This window comes from Hydractinia symbiolongicarpus, chromosome 5 (genome assembly GCF_029227915.1).
Source record: "Hydractinia symbiolongicarpus strain clone_291-10 chromosome 5, HSymV2.1, whole genome shotgun sequence".
NCBI lineage: Eukaryota > Metazoa > Cnidaria > Hydrozoa > Anthoathecata > Hydractiniidae > Hydractinia > Hydractinia symbiolongicarpus.
The window spans coordinates 33,484,436-33,509,553 of record NC_079879.1 but is presented as its reverse complement, the minus strand read 5'-3'; the positions used below and the strand labels follow the sequence as shown (position 1 = coordinate 33,509,553).

The window sequence follows — 25,118 nt, the reverse complement described above, 5'->3', positions numbered from 1 at the left end:
GTTTCTTAGCCTGCATGGTGCTGTTATCATCATTTTAAAAAATGTTCACTAACTGAATTAACATGTTTCTCTGCTGCGTTTTTTTTCGTTTTCTTCTTTTATTTCGAGTTCGATCGGTCATATCCAAATGCATCACATCCTTCATCCAACAATCCGATAGATGACTCGCGCATTAGGTGCAAAAATCTTTGAAGCTCTTGCTTCTGAAAGACCTTATTAAAAGAAGAAATATTAACTTGGTGATGTGTAAGTGGTGATGCGTATTTTTAATGTCTCGTGTTTCAGCAGAACATTTTAAATTTCTTGATGATTTCGCCACTGTTCAAATGTAAGTTTCGCATAACTTTACATGTTAAAAATGAAGAAAAAAATATATTCTGCTGCATACCTGATACAAATTATGTCGTTTTGATTGAATAACTGTCGCAAGTTCAAGACACTAGAAGAAAAAGAATTATGATATATCTCTTATCACGATACCATGTAGTTGTATAATCTCAAAACCAATATTAAAACAATAAAGTTCTAAATCGGCACATATTACTTACGTCTCTATATTGCATATTATTTTGAAGAACAGAATGCAAAAGGAATGTTAAATAAGGGATGCATAGTTGACGTAAAGAATGTAACTGCTGACCACGCGTATTTTCACCAGTTTTACCATCCTATGAACATAAAATGTTAACAGAAACTAGTTTGGAAGCCATACAAAATTTCTAAAAAGTAATAAGCATTTAAGTTTGTAAATCATCATAGGTTTAGCAAGCTACATAAATATGTAGTCACACTGACCTGTCTCTTGTCGACCATCCAGCCACCAGGAAATAATAATACATTGTATATGCAATCTGAAGTTGACTAAAGAATGAACATGACTCAAACTTTAAAGGTCAATAGAACTTTCACGAAATATCTTCGAAAAATAATGTTACAAGCAAATATCAAAGATTAGATATTTAAGGATCAGTATGCAGTGGTTTGTTAATTTGTTTAAAGTTGTTTACTAAACACTCTTGGCAGCCTAATTAGAACGGGGAGAGGACAATTCCAATATTAAAAAAAGTCTAACTTTCTCACAACAGAAGTCAGAATTAATTTAATGCAAATGCGTACGATGAAGGTCAGATAAAATTCCAACAGACAATTAAAGAATACCCTTACCCCTCTCCCTCATCTAGAATGAAAATCGAGCCACTTTAACTTATTAACACCTTTCGCAGTTATGGGCTTTAAAAAAATTTACGAATCCCCCTAAATCCACCTATAATTTAGTTACCAAGAGGTTTAAGGTTTTAAAGCACACAAACACAAGGGAAACTGTACTGAACATTGAAACCTCTGAAAATTAAAATTATTCTAAAAACGAGAACTGCTCTCGTCAGACACTCTGTCACGACACTCACAAAAATCTGTGTGCACCGAAGTTTTAAACAAAAAGGACAGAAATGGTTATTCTCATGGCAGTTGGTGTTTACGAAAGGCGACTGTACATTGATAAACAGCATACGAAATAAAGCACAAAAACGTTTGGCAAGAAGTTTACACGAATAATAATCTCCCTACGGTAAACCAAAAACCAGAATCTCAAAGACAAACCAAATATAGTATAATATGTATAGTATAACGAGTATAATCGTAACGGGTTGCAATAACAAAGTCGTTCGTATTCTCACTCACTTTAACATGGGAAGACAAAGTTTTATGCCATCTTTCAAAATCAGCCTAAAAAAATAAGCATGCCACAATGTTACAGGGTGAAACATATCTAAGAGTTAAACTCCAGGACAATTTATTACATCAATGTTCAGGACAAAACAAACAAACAAAAGCTAGAACATTACTAGAACAGTACGAAGTATCAGAATTAATCTTATCAAGTAAAGTTTTTCGCTTGATAAAACATGCCTTTTCGTGTCAATGTATTGGAAGCATAACTATAGTGTTATGACGACTCTTTTTTCATTCAGGTTTAATTTAAGAACAATCGGAGTATTTGGTAAAAGTGTATAGCGGATACTGGTGCTAACACTCTACCGAAATAAGTGCACAAAAATGCATTTGCTAACAAAATGAAATTTGTTTTGAGCTATTCTTGGGCAATAAACGGTACTGCAATGCGAGATTATGGTATGCTGGGTATATTTTCACGAATTACGCGTCTTTTTGTTATAAAGAAACATAATGTTTCTTTACTTTACGCTGAGGTTATATGTACTAAAAAGGTTAATGTTTAAAAAAGCTTCTTTGAAGTTAAGAAATACCCAGGGTGAACTCCAGAAGTCGTGTATCTTCTTTAAAGACGAGTACGTATCCCTGTCCTATGCCTCCAAATATCTGAGACCTAAAGTACATGTGTGTGTTTGCTGTTAAAGATTTTTTTGTTAATAGGACAAATGGATACATAGCAGATACCTGATATTCTTTGGCACTTTCTTCATACACAATCTGATCTTTAAACGTTTGATGTGTGGCCTTTTTAGGTTCGACCTAAAACACAGGTTTACCAATAATTATATTTAGGATATAATTTATGGGCTTAAGTAAATTATTTTAAAAAGGACTTCAGGAAAACAAAACAAAAACGCGAAGATATACAAATATATGTGTGTCTGTATAACAACCTGCAGAGAGCGTCAACTTACTGGGGCTTGGTGGTAAAAATGATCAAACCATGCATTAAAAGAATCATGCGCATGCTGAAAAGAAAAAGAGAGTTAAAAATCTTTAGTATTTAAAAATCAGATTTCCACTTTCTTTACCAACATTTTAGAAGCAAATATTATGTTTTTGGTCCAATCAAACCTCTTTTGGTAGTCCAAAACAAAAGGGCTGGACGATGACAAAGAGAACAATCTCATCAGGCTGCAACAACTCTTTAAGATTTTCAACCAGTGAACACTACAACGCTGCTTTAATTTTTAATAATAATTTCTTATAAAAATATTTTTATGAATAGTCAGTAGCGTCTTAAATAACTTTTTTTTAAAAAAAATTACAAGGTACGCTTTGATGCAAAGATATTCACGAATCCCATCATCCACCTCAGCAGGAAGCACTTTTTCACCAGCCTGCAAAAAAAAAAAAAAAATTTGTCAAAAGAAACAAAAAAAAACAACAAAAACAAATGAAGGCGCAAGGAAAGGAATAGAGATAGGTTTGAACAGAAAATTGTTTGCGTTTAAAGGTAAAGATTTTCACAGCGTCACAATTTCGAGGAATGTACGTTTTCGTAGGCTGTGTGCGGACATGAATTTACCTTTCGCATATTCGCAAAAAAGGTCGTTGTTGCGCAAAATTACCCTTTTAGTTTACAGAAAAAAATGCATGCATTGTTCTAAAACACTATATTTTGTTGCTAAATATTTTTGACTAGTTGTTTTTGGGAGAAATGTTTTCGCTGCGTGAAAATTAGTATGAAGAGGTGGTCTTTAAAAAGAAATTACAATACCATTTTTTTTTATATATAACGGATACACAAAGTGAAGTAGTCGAGAGGTATATCATTTTCCGCAGCCTTCCACGTGATTTTCGCAAATTAGGGGTAGAAAAAATTTAGATATTTTAGAAAGATATTTTAGCGAATTGTCACCTTTTGTTTGGTTTCGCGAAATTAATTTTCGCAAAATCGACCTGATTTTGCGAAAATTAAATTCTTACCTTAGGGTAGCAATACCGGCATGCATCAGAGGCAGAGGAGTTGTAACAAAAATGTTACAACTCCTCTGCCTCTGATGCATGCCGGTATTATAAAAACTCAGCACACTTCATGCAAAAAAATCAAATTTATATAATTTATAATTTAATTTAATGACTTACCCTCATTCTCCATTGTTTATGAATGACGTCAATAGAATCAGTCGGTATTTTATTAAACACCGCCAGCGCTTCCTCATGTTTTCTTTCAGCTAAGAAAAAAAATTCTTCATAAATATTCTTGTCAGACGCTTAAGAAACTAATAAAATGACCTTTTCGAGTGTATTGTATTGAGATTAAACAGAGTTAGCATTATTTATCGTGAATATAAAAAATCCGCATTTTCAAGAAAATTAGTCTGTTAAGTTAGTCAAAGAGAGAAAGTTGTTAGTTACCTAAAAACCCTCTCATTATGGCGTTTGCTTGCTTGATCGCTTCAGCTCGTTGAGATGGATCAAAAACTAACCAATCGATTGAGTTAATCTTTTTGTTGTCGCTCTGAAAGTGAACACATGAAGATTAAAATTCACATAAAGATTTAAGATTTGATCAGACAAAAAAACGAAATAAATATTTTCTGTTGGGCAAAATTGTTAGTCCGACAAAATTTTTATCAAACTCCAAAATTCTTTTTGTCTATTTTGGGTATATATGTTAATTTTTGCGAATTTGCAAATTATTTGAACCTGAATAAAATAAAATTCCAAAATTGCAAAAATATTCCATTTGCAAGGTCTCTGCGAAATACGGCGAAAATTAAACAACTCTTCAACAAGCAGCTACCTCTGTGTTTTTCTTTTGATCTTCAAAATCCTGAAATAAAACGAAAAGGTTGGTAACTACTTCGAAAACAAGTCAATTTGCTAACCTCTGCAAAACCAAGTGAAACATATACTACAGTATTCTCTCAAATTATCGGACACTTTAAAAGGCGGACATCTCTGATTAGCGGACACTTTGTCCATGCACTGGCCGTTTTTTGGTCGAAGTCTGATAAAAAACTTTCTAAATAGCGGACACTCAATTAACGGACAAGTTTTTTTGCACGAAATGGCAACTATAGGCTTTTTTTCTCTCCAATTAGCGGACAATCCAAAAAATTAGGGAGCAGCATTCAAAAATAATGAAAAATTGAATATTTTTAAAATATTTATTTTAAACACTTTAAAACTTAACAAGAAATGTCGGCCTCAATTTTCTTCGCAAACCATTCAATCAACTTTTTTTGTCCATAAAACTCATATACAACTGGTATTTTCGGACCATATCCACCCCCACGATTAACCCTCTTTCCTCAAACCTCAGCCGTAATCGAACTGTTCGGGACTTTCAAGAACATGAAACATATTTTTGATATGTTTTGTGGCATGTGTCCAGCAATGCTTTCGTTTTGTAAAGAATCAGTTCTTATTATTGCTATCGCATTTCCGTCCACCTCGTTAGTTGGCTCATGCCTGCATTTTAATTCCCCCACCAAGGGGCTCCATGTAGACATGATATCCTCTAGCAAAGGATTTGTACTGGTACTCATTCCAATCTTTTTCGATGAGTATGGGTATGTCGACCTCAGTAATCATATTTGTTTTACCATGGTTTTACCGAATAACTTTTTTTATGGACAATGAACTAAGATTTGCTTGTTTTTCAAAAAAATCCTTTGAATGCTAATTCTCGAATATCGAATGAAAAATGATCGAATGCATTGATTCGATCGAACGGGTTGATTCGGATGTTTTAATGCTTTGAAAAAGAAATATTTTTTTTGGAATGAACAATATTTTCGTCATCATCATGGCTCCTGTTAACTTGAAAAAACGTGAAGCTGGGAAACTTAACAAACGCTGCCTGACATTAGATGAGAAAATCAAAATATTAGATGACAATAAAAAGAAAAAAAAATGAGTTGTAGAGACATTTCTATAACATATAATATTGAAAAGACATAAGCAGCAAACCTTTTAAAAAATGAGAAAAAGCTCAGAGTAGAGTTTGAAAACTTTCGATGCAGGTGGAAATCATGGAGAGAATCCTCGAAAATCTAAGCCGTCAAATGAAAACAGAGAAAAGAAAGGTCATTTTGTTTTTGGATAACGCGACTGTCCATCTACCGCCATTGGTAGACAAGTTTAGCAACATAAAGATCGTATTTTTGCCGAAAAATACCACATCTCGCTTGCAACCTCTCGATGCTGGAATAATTTAAAGTTTTAAATCTAAGTATCAAAAAAAAAAACAATCTATTAAAAAAATTTTCTCCAAATAAGTTTTTTTAAACAACCTTTTTGTTAATTTAGTTGATATTATGATGCTGACATTTGTTTGCTATTTTAAAAAAAATTATATTACGTTCAATTTAGTTGTTTTCTTCTTTTTTGTGTGTCTAAGTCCAACACGGTACCCGCTAATTTTTTACGTTACACATTTCGTATAGAAAATCGCATTTTCTTTAAATTTTGAGCTTATATTGTAAAAATTTCCAAAAAGCGGACACCTCTAATTAGCGGACACTTTGTTCATGCACCAACGGCATCCCCTAATAAGAGAGAATACTGTATTCCAATACAAAAATAGTTCATCAGCATTTTCAAAAAATAAAAATTTCTCACCAAAAAAACTTACATGTGAACGAATATTCTCTACAATTTGTTTTGTGATATGTTTTAGTTCAAGTCCTAAAATAATTCTACATATTAATAATAATTTTTCGCAAATCGACAATATATAATTTTACGAGGCCTAATTACGTAAGTACGTATCGTCGAAAACAAAGACAAATTTGACACCTCAGAAGGAGGGTTTCAAAACGTACCTGCTTCTTCGGCTAGTTCCAGGTACATTTCTCTAGCCTCCGTGTCCTCGATGCCTGCACAATAAGACAATGTTGAATTTTACACGCCAAAACAATGGGTTTAAATTTGCATAGTAGACTAAGGGCATAAAAAAGCGCAAAAGGAAATACCTTCCAAGAATCGAGCGTAAACATCAACTTGCATTTCTGCCGGTAAACGAGCCGTATAAACAGCAACAAGAGAGTTGTGTTTGTCTTCTATAAGAATCTGCATGAAAAACACGAAAAGGATTGGCTTTGAAATTAAAAAAAACAAAAAAAAAAAAAAAACGTTTCTAAAGAGGGAAGAAGAAAATCTAAATAAGTCGCAGTAAAAAACATTGGAAACGGAAACACACCTCTACGTATCGCCGCAAAACTTCCACGCATATTTCTTCCTAAAATTAAAACAAAAAACAAAAATAGAATGTTCCAGGCGCGGTAGTACAAAACAATGTTTCGCGTTACTTTATAGCAAACTCTTGAGAAATTTTAGCATGTATTTCTGTAAATAGCCGTGCCTTATTGCTATGACAAACTGGAACTTTTTAAATTAGTATTTGTACTTTTTTTTCTTCTTTGATCAGGGCTAAAAATATTTCGATGCTTTTTTAACCAATATATTCAAAAAACGTCTGTGAACGTTCCAATAAGCGAACCTTCACAAAGTCACTCACAAAGCGTCCTGGACACTTATTCCATTAAATACGGTTATTCTCGCTATTTTTAGGCAAATCCTAAAAACTAGCACATGCTAAAAACTAGTCTTTACACGCGCAACCTCTCATGACTAGCAATAATCAGTATGTTTAGGTTACTTCTCACCTGAGTTTGAATTCCAACAGCTTGCAAGAACAAGACAAGATGTGCCTAAATAAATAAAATATTAAAAACTTAAAAACCAAGGCAGACAAACTGACTAATAGTGGTGACAGTAGTCGCTGCCGTGGTGTTGACCATCAAAAAGGTCCAATTATTACATTTTCTGTTATCTCTCTCTCTGTTATCAACTCTCCTTTTCACAAAAGGATGTAAACACTCAACAAGCATGGAACATGAAAAGAAAACGTATAAAGATGTAAAATAGTCTTCAGGAAGAAAATTTCATTATAGTAGTTCTCCTTACCATACATCTTGTTAAATGTGCATTATTGATAGATAGGTGTTTTTTTAACTCCAATAACAAATCTAAGAAATAATACAAAAAAAACATTAAAAAATATAAACAACTTAATTTTCTACACATCTTTAAATAAAAGTGAGATATGCATAGCAAAAATATAGAAGATGAAGGGTTTTCTTTCTGTATTTATATTCATTTTCTTTATAATAACAGTGTTTCATACAAAATAATCACATATAATAGTCTCTGGGCGGGTATCTTTATGATACACTGCTTGGGTTATAAAAAGTTCTAACGTTATTCCAAGCCTACAGACTTTAAAATTTGTTTACATTAAAATGAAACAGCAGCTAAGCATCACGAGCAATTTAAAGGTAGTGAATGAGCATATCTTAGAGGTAAAAATTTCACAAGTACTAACGAGTTAGTTGACTGCGTAAATTCACAAAACTTAAAATTTTAAAAAAAGCAATAGGATATATAAAAAAATAGTTTATTCGCCCAATGCGTTGACCTAATCGCGAACGTTCATTTCCAAAATTTTATAAGAAGAAATATGGTTTTTGCACAAGACTGCATACCGTCAATTTCATTCAAGATTATGTTCGTTTGAAATATTCTGTATGATTCTCCGCATTGTTTTCGAATGTCCTACAAAAGAGTAAATGGTTGTATTCAGATTGCAAATTATACATGCTACGTGTTTGCAGTGTAAAATGCTCACCATATTAGGGTGAGCTTTAATTTGCTTTATTATACCTTGTGGCGTTAATCTGAAAATAAAAATGGTTACAATTAGCGAAAGTAAATCTTGAGAAACCTATTTTGTCTGATTTAACATCTGATTGGACATTATCCCTTAGATTTTAAAAGACGCGCATTGGCGTCAAAGCAAGCCCAAAATACCGACACTTTATCTAGAAGTCATAACTCGTGACCACTTGAAACATCGAGATATCAAAATACATGCATCTATGAAAGTGAAATAAATTTTCTTCACGGCACGGTTTAAAGATAAAAAAATCATCAGTATTTTGATTTTTTTAGTAAAAAAGCTTTTTGACGTCTAAACGTAGTACACAATACACAATTTACCGACATATTAACGATGTGTTTTGATATCAGAAATTATTCTCTGGCCACGTTTGTATACCATATAACGTGCAAACAGACTCAGCTAGATAAATATTTGCTTACTCGTTTGTTTGTACTTGTTCCCAGTACTTTTCTGGGAGTTTCACTAAACTTCGGCTTGTGCGAGGATGATTGCGTATTTCCTACAATAGAAACAGACTTATTTATGCACACATTGAAAAAACGAAAATTAATTATATGTGAGATTATATTAATTTTTGCGAATCAACTCTTCGCGAAAAATTACAATGGACACTATTCGCGAAAATAAAATTATTCGCAAAATTTGTGGTATATATAAAAATATAATGACATGTATATGCTGGCAAAAGGTACATTTAAAATAAACTATAAAATATGTATATATATATAGTCTCTCCGTTCCCTTCTGCAGTTCTCTTCAATTCTGTTGCTATTGCCTACGATTTGCAAAAATTATTCATCGCAAAAAACCAAGTAGTGCTAACGCGCCAAAAAATTAAAATTTGTATAGACATCTTTTGGCTTACATAAAAATGCTCACCTGTTCGACATTCACATCTACAAGTACTTTGAAGTACGCCCACACACAGTCCTCCCAAGAGTTACACGCTGGTAGAAGCTGAAAAGAAGAGGAGCAGTAAGTAACTTTAAAAAAAACAAAAACAACGCGCATTGATTAGATTGAAACAAATGTTAAGACAGTACACTAATTCTGTCTATATCGTTTAGTATAAAATGATCAAATGGAGAGACAAAGAAAAAAAAACACATACCTGCTCGAGATTGCCACTGAGTGCAGCATACATGGCTTTTTCATACATGTTATATGACTTCTGCACAAAAAAATCAATTTTAAATTAACATCAATTGAATAGAAAATGATAACTGCAAGACAATATACAATATCAACCTATAGTGGACTTTACCTCCTTAGACAGTGCCCAACAATTGATCTTCCATAGGTCTCGGTCAGGATTCCCTTCTGCAGGTAAAATATCTTCATCTGATTCAGCTGAAAAAATTTGACGCTTTTAACAAAGTGACGATAACACAGTAATGGGGGTGATTTTTGGGTAGAAAAATACAAAAATCTCCGAAATCTTTTTTTTACAATGCATAAAGGCAACTGTGCAAACAACTGGTAACAAATATTCTCCGTGTAAAATAATCGTTCTATCACCAGTGTATTTATTTTCTAGTTGTGAATGAATTAAAAAAAATGACACAGACACTACTTGACAAATTTTCCAAGTTGAAGTTTTGCACTGCTAATTATTTTGTACCCCGAAATTACAATTTTCACCTTTTGAGGGCATTTTCAAAAAAAGAGAAAAAATTACATCATGCAAAGTATATTTAAAGAACCCATTTATTTCGCCCTGTCTTCAAATATTCAAAAGACTTTAGAGCTGGTTGTATGATGAAACCAAAAAGTCAGTGCGACGTTTGCAGATATTTTAACATTGTCAGGAACCTATTCTTCATTGTTCAAAAAGATAAAAAAAATCTTCATTATAAATGCGCAGGATTTGAAAAGATATTTCTTTAAATTGGGTTACAAATAATTTCTCAAATCGACATCTTAAAAAATGTAAAATAATTCAAAATCGACATGGTTTAAGTTGAATAGAAAATGTAAATTTAAAACAAAATCAGTCATGTTAAAGTTTGGATATCAACTTGTAAAGGATTATTAAGGAGAGAGTGGTTGGAAATATTCTTCAAATTCATAAAAGGGTTAATAAATTGGAATAGATGGATTTTAATGGTGACGTTTAAAATAGGGGGGTCACAATGGTTTTAATTAATACTGACTTCTTTTGCCAGAAAATTTTAAGGAAAACAAATATGTTATTTTCTTCATCTTTATTTTTCCACCCACCCTAAAAAGTTGACCTTTAACAACCCTACCCTACAATTAGGTTACCAAGTGTAAATAAAGCAGCTCATTAGGTTCTGCACATTATTATTCCTACAGATAAGTATTTGATCCTACTTGTAAAATAATTCGGATCATGCCATAATCTCCAGCCATCCAAACTTGCAGCTCTCCAAAAGTGACCTTGCTCACAACAGAGATTTTGTGCCTGGAAAGTACAAATGGTTGCATATGAAATGAAGTATTTTAGCATTGTGCAGCTTGTTTTCACGTTTCTGTTTTTATCATTAGAATGATGACATTCTTTAAATAGATGGTTGGATGCAAATAAAAAACATGATAACAAGCAGGATAGCCAGAAATGTGCAGGGTATAGGGATTTCTTAACGTTGTCAGCCTCATGTCCATAATAGGAAACACAGTTTTATTTTCGGACTACAGACATGTTTGGGTTACTAAAAAAATCATGTAAATGATCAGTTCAAATTTTGTTTCAGTAATTAAAAACTCCTTGATTTTTTTCTCAATCAATTCAAGTTTCAATTTATTAACTTGTTCTAAAGAATGCTTGCCACTAGAAATCTCAGTTTTTCTCGCTTTTTCAAGGCGGATATTTTGTTTTTCTGACCTAGTGAAATTAGTATTTAATAAAAAGGACACCACAGGATTTTTACAAATTGAATTTTAACACAAATTTCATTTTAAACTTGAAGGGATTAACATAGTACCTCTTCCAACTTTCCCGCGCGAATATAACGAAACATGTAGAGCAGCAGCTGTTCTTCATCTTGCTGTTATAAAAACGAATACAGAAGTTAAAAATAGTAGGTGTGGCCTTGGGCATGGGTTAAATGAAATTTATAAGTAACCTGATCTAATGTTGACAGTTTTCGCTGCTGTCGCATGGGAGCATCGGGGTCCTGTGCAAAAACGCTTTGCTTTAACAGTAGTTAGATATATAATATAATATAATATAATATAATATAATATAATATAATATAATATAATATAATATAATATAATATAATAAAGTTTTAAATAAGAACATGTTATTTTTCATACCAAGGTCTAATCACAAGGGATCTCAAGAGGCTGATAAAACAATTCAACGTACCACTTCAGTGATAAGATTAGTTGCAAGTGAAGGGTCTCTGCTTCTCATTTTTATTTGTGTTAGGTCATGAACCGTGTGTTCCCTAAAAATGAAAAAAACTTTAATTTCTTTTTGTCTTGCTAAGTTTAAAATAATCTGACGACAAAATAGAAAAACAATGTGTACGTCCACATTCTGCAATTTTTAAATGTAAACAACAATAAAGCTTAAAACCACTATCCATGTGACGTAATATATTGATTTGTGTTGAGAACAATTTACATGCACACCTTCTCCTGTAGGTAGAAAGTATAAACAACAGACTACTGAAGTCAAACAAACTTATTTAAAACACGAAACATTTGCCTAGAATCGCTGAAGCCTTTTTTAAAGAATAATTATTAATTTCAATGCTTTTTGGATTTTGTGCTTCCAAGAAATGTGTATGAATTTCAATAAAAGAATGAGATGAAACTTGTAATTTATAAATTCTACAATAACCAGCTTCTATCACATCCTTCCATTAAGTGTGTACTTATAACGGATTAAAAAGATTAAATGAATGCAATCCTTTGTCCATTTGCATAAACTATGTGTGCTCGCAGACAATAATTATTGTTAACATTGTGCTGGTATTAATTTTCAAAATTTTAGCAAAATTTACAATAGTCACAAAAAAGTGACTACTTACCAATATATAGAATCAGAATGAAACTGTAGATTATCTGTTGCATGAAGGTCTTCTAACTTGTCTTGCATGTTTCTTTCCAGCCAGTCAACAATAATTTGGCATTGCCTTGTTGATGCTTCGTGTTCAAACAACCGTTCTACAATTAACTTCTCACTTTTCGCAGAATCCTAAACATTACAGAAAGGCTTAGAAATTCTAGAACTTTTTGATTTTAAGGGACAATAAAAATAAAAATAACATAAAAAGAATACTATAGATGCTTCTTCTAACTCCATTTCCACTCCCATGCTTTCTGACAATATTCGATCCCTATGATTTAAAAAAAAGGTAAAATAAATTGCATACATATTTTCGATTTGGTTGTGACATACCTTAAAACAAGACAATATTTATCTGGTTTTATAAGATGGTTGTTTTTATCTCTAAGGAAAGTTAGCACCTATGAAATTATAGATTCGGATTCACTATATCTCAAACTAAATCTCATAAGATTCTGATACAGTTTACAAAATTTTCATTGCATTGACACAGTATTTTGAAAAAGCACTCATTCACCAATGCCATTTTTAAAAGTAACAAACAAAAAATATTAAATTACGGGAAGTTTTGTTAGAAAAATGTTTAAATTTCCAGAGTGAAACCAAGGTTATAGAGTCCACATCATTATTAAAATTTAGCCAAGTGACAATAGATATTTTTGCAAGTTAACTTAACTCATTACCGTATCTCTAAAAATTTATCATGCAAGTCAAGTCATCACTAATGCTAAAGAGTAAGTTTATAAAACACTGGAATGTTTTGAACATAACTGCCTTCAAAATGTCAAACCTTTTAATCAAACACAAACTAGCAACCTTAACATGAACTCTTTTATGATATGCTCCTACCTGAAGAGGGAGCCAAGCAGGCGCCATGTATAACACTCTTGGTACAATTGGTTCAACAAATTAACTGCTTTCTTTAATCTAAATTAAATCATTGTGTCGCCTTGTAACATTAAGTAAGTACTGCGCTTTTTCTGTAAGAATTGATCAAACCTAGAGGCAGGTTGAATGTCAGACCAGTGTGATCTTTAAAAAAGTTCACATAAGTTTTTTATAGTACAACTTACTTTGTAAGTGTGTAATATCACTTCAGTAAAATCAATTTAAGAGATCATTTGAACTTTTTTTTATGTTCATACTCACACTTACAGCAGAACATAGTTTTTCACACCTAACACAAACTAACCATACCTTTTTCTTGTAGGATCATTCTTGTGTATATATGATACTAGAGTTTTAATATTTTTTCGACAAATCTAAAAAGTTATTACAAAGCTAAATATTGATGGAAGTGTTACAATTTTATACAACATCACGTCTGACGATACTTCTAATACAGTATGCATATAGGGTGGCCTATTAAGATAGGGTGGCCTATTAAGGACTGATATGATGCATGTATATTAAAATACCTCCTCATACTGTTCAATGAGTTCAAACACATCTGCTGAATGAGGATGGTTGCAATAAAGTTGCATGAAATCTGAAAACATATCAGTACAACCTAAAATAGAAGGAAAAAGAATTAACTATAACAAAAAATAATGGTCACCAGATCACTTTCCATGATTATCAGAGATAATTAATTAGATTTCCCATCCAATGATCTCGATGGTTTACACAAAATTGCATTTTATTTAAATTGAAGTTTTTTCAGTTAGGATGACACCAGAATTTGATTTGTTAGCTAGCCTAGTCTGAACATTTCACGTCTGAAATATGTGCATCAAAAATAGCACCCATCCTTGAGCACATGCAATTCATACTGTTGGCTAGCTTCTTCAGAGGACATTACACAGCAATACAAAGCTTCTTTGCAAGCATAAAGAATAAGATACAAAAAGTAATTTAAAAACTTCAATGGCAGAAATTTAAAAGGTTTTACCTTCAATGCCAGTATCTTTTTCCATTGCAAAGGATGCATTCTTACTGTTAAAACTTTGATTGGGATGTGAAGTTACATTGAAAGACTTCTAAAATGAATTAACATAGTAAATTATATATCATTATTATGCTACAAATTGATTCTGAGATACTGTCTGGCAAATTATATAAGGAACAATGAAAATGACATCAATAAACAAAAACTTAATACAATACTTACCCCAAAGCTACTTGGACTGTCATTGTAAAGTGGTTTAGCAGAATCATTTAAAGAAGTGTTTCTCTAGACAGATAATTAAATATTTAAAATTCTAGGAACAAGGAGACTGTTATTTAGACTTTTATTGTTCTCATAAAAATATTTTTTAAGCATAACGGCAAACAAAATGGCACGTGGTACATCACATGTCATGCAACAAACATCGCACCCTTCTATATATGCATGCAAAATATAAAAATTGTTATGAAGCCATTTTTTAATGACAATGTAATAGTCTCTCCTCTAAATCTTCAAAAAAATGGTAGTTACTTCAAAAAAGAATATAAATAACACAGCAATAAAGGTATTAGAAACTATATGTTCTCTATAAAGACTTTCAAATTTCCTTATTACTGGCACGCAACTGGTATAATTTTTTTCTCCACAGAACTAAAGCTTAAAAGAAACACCTAAACCTATTTATTCTAATTAAATGGTGACAAATTATACAACTTGATAGTTACACTAAAACTGTCAAATCAGATTTTGGAAAAATTGTATCTTACCATACCTCTAAATCAACTATAGAATCTGGGTAAATGCCAGTGAGCATACACTGTTTAGCTCAGTTAACATTGTGTTTCTTTTTCTTTTCATTATTACACAAGGATCACGATAGTCCATGGTACAGGACATATTTTTTTAACAATCACAGACTACCATTATAGTCTATACAATTGAAATTTAATTTTCCATTGTGGAGTCCACACTAGATTTATTTTATTGTTAGAACAAACAACAAGGAAAGAATTATTTGTCAACTAGTCGATAAAGCCCGTGGAAAAATCCACTAAGGTGGGATAAAAATGAAAAAGAAGCGTAATTTGAATTTTGATGACCTCAGCAATTCACCCACAAAAGAAATTAGAACCTTCTATTTGCATTGCTCTATTGTGTAGAGCTTAAACTGCTGATCAAGAAAATGTATATGATCATGTACTTTTGATGAACGGTTAATGAGATATAACACAGTTTAAAAATTTTGTTGACATCAGCAATGGCCCGTTAAATACCCAAAACTTTTTTTATAAATTGGTATACATGTTGCCTTCATCGTATAGATGTTGAAATAGTGATCAAGAAAATGTATAGGATCATGTACTTTTGACAAACGGTTGCAGAGATATTAGAGTTTGAAGGTTTTTTGATGATGTCATCAACCCGTCCATTCCGAAACAGATTTAGGGACCCAGTTTTAGAAAACTTATCCAAATTGGTCCCAGGTAGTCCCTAGTTACCCACACGGTGAAAAATCATTGACGTCACCATCTCGTTTCCAAGTTATTTGCCTTCAAAGGTTTAGGTGCACTGTAATGGCTTCAATAATTTAATATAGGATATTGACGTTAAAGTAGTGTTATTGACGTCATGCCGTAACGTCAGAAAATTTAACATTTAAGACATAACATTTTTAGCTAGATCAAAGGAAAATAAACACATACACTTTGCCTGTTACAGACATACAGACACACACAGTCTCTGTATTATTACAGAGATGAAACTAAAAACCAACAGCAAAACATTGTTTACCATTTGTAGTTATAATTAGTATTTTGATTCTTTGTCGATCAATCAATAAAAAAATTTGTTAAATTACAAGTATGCAAATTGTTAGGCTATTATTCCACTTTATTGACAAATTTGTCCTTAGTCTTTTGTTAAAAAATTGCATTACTGCTCTGTTACATAAACCTTTCCACAGCACTATAGGATTATATGGTAAAATGAATGAGAACCCCATTTGATTCCTGTGTTGGGTTTTTGTCTTCCTTCCATTATGGTTCTTTTAAGAAATCATGGATTTTTGTAATGAACATTATTAAAACTTGCTGTTATTTTTAAACAATTTTTAACTTTTAATCCATTGCACTTCCGCTATCATATAAAAAAGATTAGAGTTACTCTTATAAAGCTATAAATTAGTTTCTCTAAACTCTGTAAAACCTCTAATAACTTTTGACACTTTTGTATCCACAAACCCATTAAATATAAGCAACTACATCTTTAAAAAAAACCTCCACACCCTAAGTAAGCACTTAATAAACAGGGAAATTTAAGAAACAACACCTATACACAAATAATTGAGACTGGTGAAAAGTGGCCTTTAGACAAATATGAAAGTACTTACTAGAAATGTTGATGGTTCATCATCAACTATAAAAATAAATAAAAACCATAAAATTATTAAAAAGGCCAGAACTATACATTACATCTTACTTTTTAATAAAAATACTATTAAACTCTCCAGCCTTGTTCATATTACTTAAAACGAGAGTCGAGAGTTTAACATGGGGACATCTAAAAATTATGGAGGGAGGGAAAGATATTGGTGATTTTTTTAGGTTATTTAAGAGATGTGGCAACTATGTGTCTTTGTGTTTAGAGAAGGGGAGAAGTTTATTTGGTGAACAAGAGAGGTGACAAAGGTGAGAACAGTTTTTAAATGTTCCCCATTCTAAACAACAATGAAAAGGACAGCATTTATATTCTCCAATTAAACAATCACTTTAAATTTCATGTTCTTGCAATTACTTTCAGGTTACAAATAATCATCTTACATCTTTATACTTACATAAACTTTCTTTGATTCTGCTCCTTGGTAGAAATGGCATTGGTGTACCAGCCTCTTTTTTCAAAGGAGATGCAGAACGATACCCTGGGCTTGCACTTTGTTCAAGGATTTGTAAAGCTTTGTTTATATGTTAAGAAAATACCATGTTTTCTGCTTACAATTTAAAACATGTATATATTTCTTTAGTAACAGGAATACATTTATGAACTCTTTGGTATATATTGTACCTGTGTTTGAAGAATTGAGCTATAACAATCTTTGAACTTAAATCACACGTTCAACAGTGGGGTACTAAAGAACCCGAATTTGTCACAGTAATAAATAATTTTATTAATTTAATTAATTCATGGTGACATATAGCTAACATATCAACAAGCAACAGATGTGTGCTTCTAATGCTTTATACTAAATGTGGCTAGGTAGACTTTTAAGTGTACTGGTATAGTTTATAGGAAGCATGAGTTCAGCATGAAAGCCTGTGTTTTTATTTCAATCAAAGCAAAAAAGCAAGTAGCAGCCACATTTCGTTGAATGGCAAATGCGAGTATCCAGTGAAAAGTAATATTACCAAGGCTTTGATTATTGCATGTGTTAAATGTTCAATAGGCTGTGTGCTTAGGTAATAAGGACAACATTATGACAAAAAGTCACAATATATCGAATGGTCAATGCCAGGCATTAACCCTAATTAATCATGTTGTGGAATATGAAAATTTGCTAAGTTAAGTTTCAGCAACATTTGGTTTAATAATTAAGTGGTTTTCCCTTAACAGCTAATATATTTTATATCCAAGCATTAATTTTTTGTGCAGCTATTTCAGGGCACACAAAACGCAAATTAACTTAAGGGAAGTATAATTTTTACAGGTACATTTTTTTGTAAATTTTGTGCTTTTTATCTATTTCAAAACATAAAAAAATCCTAACAAAAGATAAAATTTGCAAATATTCATAGATTTTTAGGGTAATGCTCGAAGTATCTTTGATGCTTTTGAAAGTGTAATATATTTACTAAAAAAGTCATTTTTGTTAGGATGTTTTAAAAACCCACCACTTTAGCAGTTTAAATCTGTTCAAGAACTAATTTTTCTGCAAATCAACAAACCACGAAAATTAATTTGTAAAATGTCGACATGAGTAGTTCACATTCATAATTTTTACTAAGCAGAAAAAAGGATACATTTTCTAAGTCCAAGCTGTTTCCGTAACTCACTGTCCATCTAAAAAATAAAAAATAAACATTAGTAGAAATATCTGGCCACATATCTAATAAATCATACACATACAGTACTGCTAGAATGTAACTTTACATGTATGTGAATATATTTACATGTTTTCTATATCATCATCGCGCGCAAACCATAACAAAAAGATATGATAAAGCCTTTTGTTCTAACTGTAACATGCAAGCTATTTTTTTAAAGCGCTAGCGATCACGAAAGCTATGTAAATTTGTATGTTTTTAAATAAACGGACGCAACTTGGTTTTGATACTTTTTACCACAATTAAAAATAGTAGTTTCCATTGCTATATTTAATAACGATATACAGCGATCTTTAAGCTTTGTAGGATCGTTTTCTGGTCATTTAAGAACTAAATAGAACAATTTTTAGGAATCATACATCTGCTTTCTTGTCATTTTAGAACGGAATACAGGGATTTTTTAACTCTGTAAGATGTGTTTTCTTTTTTTTCTTTTCTTTTCTTTTATTGATCCCATAATATAACAATGGATTTTGCGATGTTTATGAGCTATATAATTACAGTCGTGAATTTTTTCTTTTTTTAAAATGTTATTGAGCAATGAAAAAGGCTATTAAACCTAAAAATTTTTATGTATATTTAAGTTTTTTTGGCATAAAAAGAAACAACATAATTATCACTGATTGGAAAAAGTTCAGAGAGTTACTTCCTTTGTTGACTAGCAGAGTCCTGTCAATTGAGGTAAAAGGTAGGTTGTATGAGGTCTGTGTAAGATGTGTTATGTTATACGGTAGTGAGACATGGGCAGTGAAGCAGGAAGATCTTGACCGTTTAGAAAGGAATGATATGAGAATGGTTAGGTGGATGTGTAACGCCAGTCTGATAGACAGAAAAAGCTCAGATCAGCTAAGAAGCAGGCTAAGTCTCCGTAGAACTAAAGATGTTATCCAGATAAGAAGATTGAATTGGCTGGGGCACTTGGAAAGAATGGAGGAGGATAATTGGGTAAGAAAGTGTAGAGACTTCATAGTTCCTGGGGAAAAGCCCAGAGGCAGACCGAAAAAGACTTGGCAGGAGGTTATAAGGACAGACTTGATACAGAGGAAGTTGAGTTTAGATCTAACACAGTCTAGATCAGATTGGAAGAGGGTCATTAATATACCCCGTCCAACCCATGCTAGCATGGAAAACGGACCAAGAATGATAAATGATGATGATGATGTGTGTAACAGCGATGTACACAACATTCTTTTCTAATGTTTATACAATTTTGTTATCCATTTATATCTCAGCAATCGCAGTGTACATGATAAAATAAATTGTGGCAAAGGGTAGGATATAGTTGCATGCATCTTATTAATTGTATTAATACTAAAAAAAGTTGTTTTATAAAAAAATTTTTGTTAATACACAATGAGAGTGGACAAATCAAAATTTTCCTGTAATATTTCCTTTAATTATATTTTTCTTTCAAGACTTAGTATTCAAACATCATTTCTATACAGCTTAACGTTGGGTAATCAAAAAAAGTAAGTGTGTATCACACTTGCAAATATTCACATCACACTAGATTTTGCTAACAATTGCGATTTTTCACTCATAGTACTCTTAATATTTTTAGCGGGTGCTTTTTGTAGCTCTGGCATAGTTTTATTCAAGAAATGCCCTGGAAGCATGAACTCTAATGTTTTTGACATACAAAAATAGCTCCGGTATTTAACAATATAGGTTAACAATGACAATGAAATTTCAGATGTTACTGAAAGCTTGTGCGAAGGTGATAACTATTGTGTACATGTAAAGTTACATTTAAGCGGTACCGTAAATACAGTACCATACACGTACCATCCAAATATATCGCACATATATATCCTGTATAATCACATATATATACATATATATAGTACCGCTCAAATTGTGTGTTGGACTTAATTTATGAAGTATATAAGTCCAACATGCAATTTGTCCAGTACTAGATAATTTTTTTTAGAATTTGGCACCATAGCTTATTCGTTATAACTTTCGCGCTTTGTGCAGGAAACCTGGGTTCAATTCCCCTTGATGGTGATTCAATACAACACCATAGCCTTGGGGTAACCCCAGCCATGTTAGGGAAATGGGTGAGATGGCACACCAGGCCTTGCCATGAGTCGCGAGTAATTGTGCGCGCCCGCATAGTGCTCGCGTAAATGCTCGTTACCTGAGCATTATTATCCTCGCGGAAATATTAACATTTTGAGATAAATGTAAGCCTTATTCTCAAGAATTAATTGGTCTTTTAAAGTGAAACTGAAAAGATATTTGGTGTGATTATTTTCCACCCATCGTGCAAAACAGTTCATTCACCATTTTATGAAACGCGTGCGATACAGGCATTAAGGTAATCTTTGTTGCGCATTCATTTTGCAGTAGAAAAATGGAGGGACGTTTTTAATCGTGAACCCCAAACACGATGGTTGAGCGTCTACTGGTATAGCGACTCTCTCAATCTTAACTTCCTTTTCTACATGTCCGAAATAGTATGCATGACTATACTGTCGTTTTCATAAATTTACTGTTTATTTTTCAGGTCATCACAAGCAAATAGGAAAAAATATGCTTCGTTTTCAAATTAAAAAAAAATTTTAACCATGTGGTTTAAATAAAACTTTCTCTTTTTAAAAGGTACACGTCAGGTACATAAAATTTATACAGAAAAAAATTTATACCGCACGTGGGTTTCGTTTTTAAAATTGTTTGAATAACAGTTGCGGCATAAAGAAAATAATCTATTAAATTTGCACCTGCTATTGTTTCCAATTGTTTCGTCAAATGAAGAAATTATCTACAAATAAATGCATGATAAATTGTCTGTTCTGCCTGTAAGTGCAGTTTTGCAGACTTGCTCATCCGTGCTCCGTCAGCGTTTACCTCTGCATTAGTTCAGAACCGCATGGCTGGATTTCTTGTGTAAGACCTGGTTACCAATGACGAAGGGGCCGGGCAAAAGAGATTTATGTCTACGTAGTTTTTTAACTAAGTCAGGAGTCAGTGAATTAGCTAGAATGGTCAGGTTGGTTATGAATAGGCTTGCTTGTGGATTTAAAGGACTAGGACTATCCAATAATTCTGAGATATCAAAGGGTCCGACCAAAACGGAAATCTATCGGACGTTTTAACCGACGAAAGTTCAAAACGAGCTACAGACATGTCCGACCAAACTGGAAATGTGGCAGATGTTTTAGGTGTGTGCCCTGAAAGACTAAATGTAAAGTTTTTTTTAGCGAAAAATATGGCGAGCAAAATTGCTCGCGTAGACACTCTGACGCAAGCAATTAATTGCTCGGGAGGTTATTTGCTCATGGCAAGGCCTGCACACAATGTGGATTTTGACCCAGCCTACACGCTACATATACCTCACGCTTATACAGGAAAAAAGTATGATAATTAGTAGCTCAATGGGCGCAAATATACTTTTATTTATACTGTGTAGAACAATGTACATCGAAAAATGGCATCTCTGAGGAGAGTGCAACAAAAAAATTGTGATGACTTTATCACCACATTATTGTGGTTGTCTACCTTGCACAAGAAGGTTTGGCGGTAGGAGCAGCATTCATACCCATGCTGACATGAGAAACATAAATTTGATGTTTCCTTCTCAAATCCACCCACCTAAACCAAACAACCCTCCAAACTAAACATGTCAATGTGCGACAAATAAAACACAATAGTTTTATTATTCTGGAAGTACCAGACACAAAGGCATTCATGATGTTGTTACCTCAACCTTGTTGCTCGTCTCTGATTTGAATTTTTGCTCGCTAGTGTGTCTAACGCTCACTAAAATATGCAAAACCGGTGGTACAATAGAAAGTACAAAAATTCAGAATGGAGATGAAATTTGCAACCAAAAGAAGAAAACATTAAGAAACTTTTTTTTGTATATTTTTATCTTTTTATAAATGGTCCTTTAAAGTCAAATCACCACAGAAGAAATGTCAAACTTCAAAACCTACCCACCCAGAAACTTCTTATTCTGACTGAGGCGTTATCGTGTGTGATACCGTTTTTTGATGGAAGTCTGCTTTCGTTTAAGACTTCCATCTCTAATGTATTTGGCAAATTCTAATGGAGATCACTTTTTAATTTTTTAGTTTTTGTTTTTTATTCTTTTTCTTTTCAATTTTCACAGATTATAAATGTTACTATGTTTGATTGAGCTGAGGCAGTCTAAGGTTTATCATTTTTTGTTTCTTTTTTGTTCTAGTGGCCCCCAGTGGAAACAATCCACTAACTATAGGTTTTTGTGATTTTCTGGGCTAGCCACTTTAAATATTTATTATTATTATTATTATTTTTTAACCAATCAAGGGTCAGTAGGCAGATTATTTTTTATTACACCGCTATTTTGAACTTGGGTAAGCATGCCCCAAGCATGCCAATTATATGATTTCTGGCTTCAAATCTTTTTAATATATATGTTTTAAATACTGGTTAATCTTTGCCAATTAGCTACATTTTGAAGTGCATTTACTTTTTAATTAGGGTACCAACTATAAATGTTTATGCATATTTTACATGGCTAGCCTCACAAATATCGAGAGATATTCCCTGTCTATTATTTCCAGAAGGGGCTATAGCTTAGATGGGGAGTCCTACAGTATTTATATACCAGACAACTCCCTGCAACATCCAACGGCCTACACATTGTGCCATCTCCCCAAACTTCCTCACATTACTTGGGTTAACGCGGAGCTATGATTACATTTATGCCCATATTGAATCAACGTCAAGGGGAATCGAATCCTAGTCTCTCGCACAAAGTATGAGAGTTATAACCACTAAGCTACAGCACTGCTATAAACATCACAACGTCACACAATAAAACGTCTTATAAAGCCAAATAACAATGCAATGCTTTATGTGGAAACTCTTTTCCAATTGAAATCATCACAGTAAAACAGTACTCTGGGATCTGCTGAAATCCCGAGTCATTGGTGGAAAGTCTGCGAAACGTAATGAAAGTTGTTTTTGTTGCAAGCACTAAACTTGATAGGTCTGAATAGATGAAGTTCTTTGTTTACATTTTCAGCAGTAAGCTTTTTCGGATTTGACATTTGCATGGCAGGAAAAAAGATAGGGACACTAGAGGTGAAGCAAAGTTATTTGCAGTCCATTTCTTAACACCAAGGCACTCTTTTTAGGTCTTTAAACAAATTCAGATAAAAAGGAAGTCATCAATCTACACTTGACAATAGTTTATAACCTTAACAATGTTTCTGTGAGAAAAAATCTACAGGAAGAGACATCTCTTCACCAAATCCTAGTAGTAAAGTAAACAAAAAACGTTCACGCTGGAATTCATTTATAGGAGGGATGGCAAACTCTCTAGCTCTAAGACGGGCAGCTGGAAAAATATAAATGAGATTTTAAGAAAATAAATAACTTAAATTATACAAAATATTAAAATATAAAAAAACATCTTTTCTTACTGCGAATAAGTTGAAAATGCCCTGGAATTTAACTTCTGATCAACGATCGTGTATTTAATTTTAAGCCATTTTGATTGTTTTACCGCTTGTCTTGCCTATCCAGCCTGTAAGCAAGATGTTTATTTACCTTCCCTTCCTTATGAAATATATTGAATTTATGATTTATCAACTTAAAACTTTTAATTTAACTGTAAATCACAGATTAGTTTAGTTAAATTGATTTATCCATGTAAGCTATCTGAGTATTACTGGCGTGGCATAATGATAAAAAGAAAGAAAACTATACATTTTTTATGCCAACACCCACGATGGAGAATTAACTTCTCGGAATTACGCGGCTACAACGTACAACAAAGTGTGTCATTTATATAGAGTTTTACTGCTATACGGAGTTTGGTGTGGCTATACCAAGTCCGTCAACGAATTTTATTAAGAAAATCAAAAAGAAAAATCTCTGCAATCCAATATCTCCCTAATTTTAGCTCACTGCGATATATCTCCTATCTTTTTATTTCATTTCCCTTTTTCAAAGTTCCCTAACTAATTCGAAAACTCAATTCGAACAAATTTTTAGGTCTATTGGAGAAAATTCTTTCTGCAATTCGAATTCATATATTGCATTCTAATTTTAAATGCACTGATAATTTTGGTTTTATTAATGTATCATGGCCGACAAAGTGTTAGGTAATTGAAATTAAATTTTCGAATAGGGTAGGATTCGAAATCGTGAACTTCAAACTTCAAGTTTTTAAGCAATAGCTAATAGCCATTTTCCACTTCAAAATATTCTTGAATTTTTTTGTTGATTCATCACAATATGGTTTTACGCCTTTTCTCGATATGAATTGTTCGCCGTCATTTCTCATATGGAAAAGAGAAATAATCCATGGAGACAAAGATGCACAATATCATCATTGATGATCATTGTACGATATATATACCCCTTGAGCAACGTAAACAAGCTGGAATAAAATATCAACTTCTTTTTTCCTTTCTGTGCGCAAACGACAGGTAGAAAATTCGTTCGCCAATCAGATTATTTTATTTCCTGAGAATTGGGCAAAGTGTATTTCTATATTAAAAGGTGTGCAATAAAATGAAGTGGAACTTTCGAGTAGAAAATTCTCTGTTCTGCTCTTATCTATTTTTTTCCGCTGAAATTTTTCTTGAAGTGGAAAATAGCCTTCAGAAAAAAATGGATTAACGTAGTAAAAAGGAAAAGGACAACTAAAACAGGATAGACGACTTCTATGCA

At 32.5% G+C, this 25,118-nt stretch overlaps 1 protein-coding gene across 1 annotated transcript; it reads right to left on the bottom strand.

Moving 5' to 3' along the window:
- Nucleotides 1–23: 23 nt before the first annotated feature.
- Nucleotides 24–24,092, bottom strand: LOC130646171 (nuclear pore complex protein Nup107-like). Its single transcript, XM_057452323.1, has 38 exons — nt 23,864–24,092; nt 18,366–18,405; nt 17,186–17,302; nt 16,742–16,767; nt 14,575–14,637; nt 14,356–14,443; nt 13,883–13,974; nt 13,662–13,726; nt 13,314–13,391; nt 12,678–12,735; nt 12,427–12,593; nt 11,757–11,838; nt 11,512–11,562; nt 11,371–11,433; nt 10,760–10,850; nt 9,690–9,775; nt 9,537–9,596; nt 9,305–9,382; nt 8,845–8,924; nt 8,372–8,420; nt 8,229–8,298; nt 7,651–7,712; nt 7,350–7,394; nt 6,884–6,922; nt 6,657–6,753; nt 6,507–6,560; nt 6,317–6,369; nt 4,481–4,510; nt 4,093–4,195; nt 3,820–3,908; nt 3,000–3,071; nt 2,646–2,699; nt 2,416–2,490; nt 1,681–1,725; nt 796–861; nt 549–668; nt 389–439; nt 24–212 (listed from the first exon to the last, which is right to left on the bottom strand). Exons 2-38 carry the CDS (start codon nt 18,403–18,405, stop codon nt 99–101), a joined length of 2,673 nt encoding a protein of 890 aa, XP_057308306.1. The 5' UTR covers nt 23,864–24,092; the 3' UTR covers nt 24–98.
- Between the last annotated feature and the right edge of the window lie 1,026 nt (nt 24,093–25,118).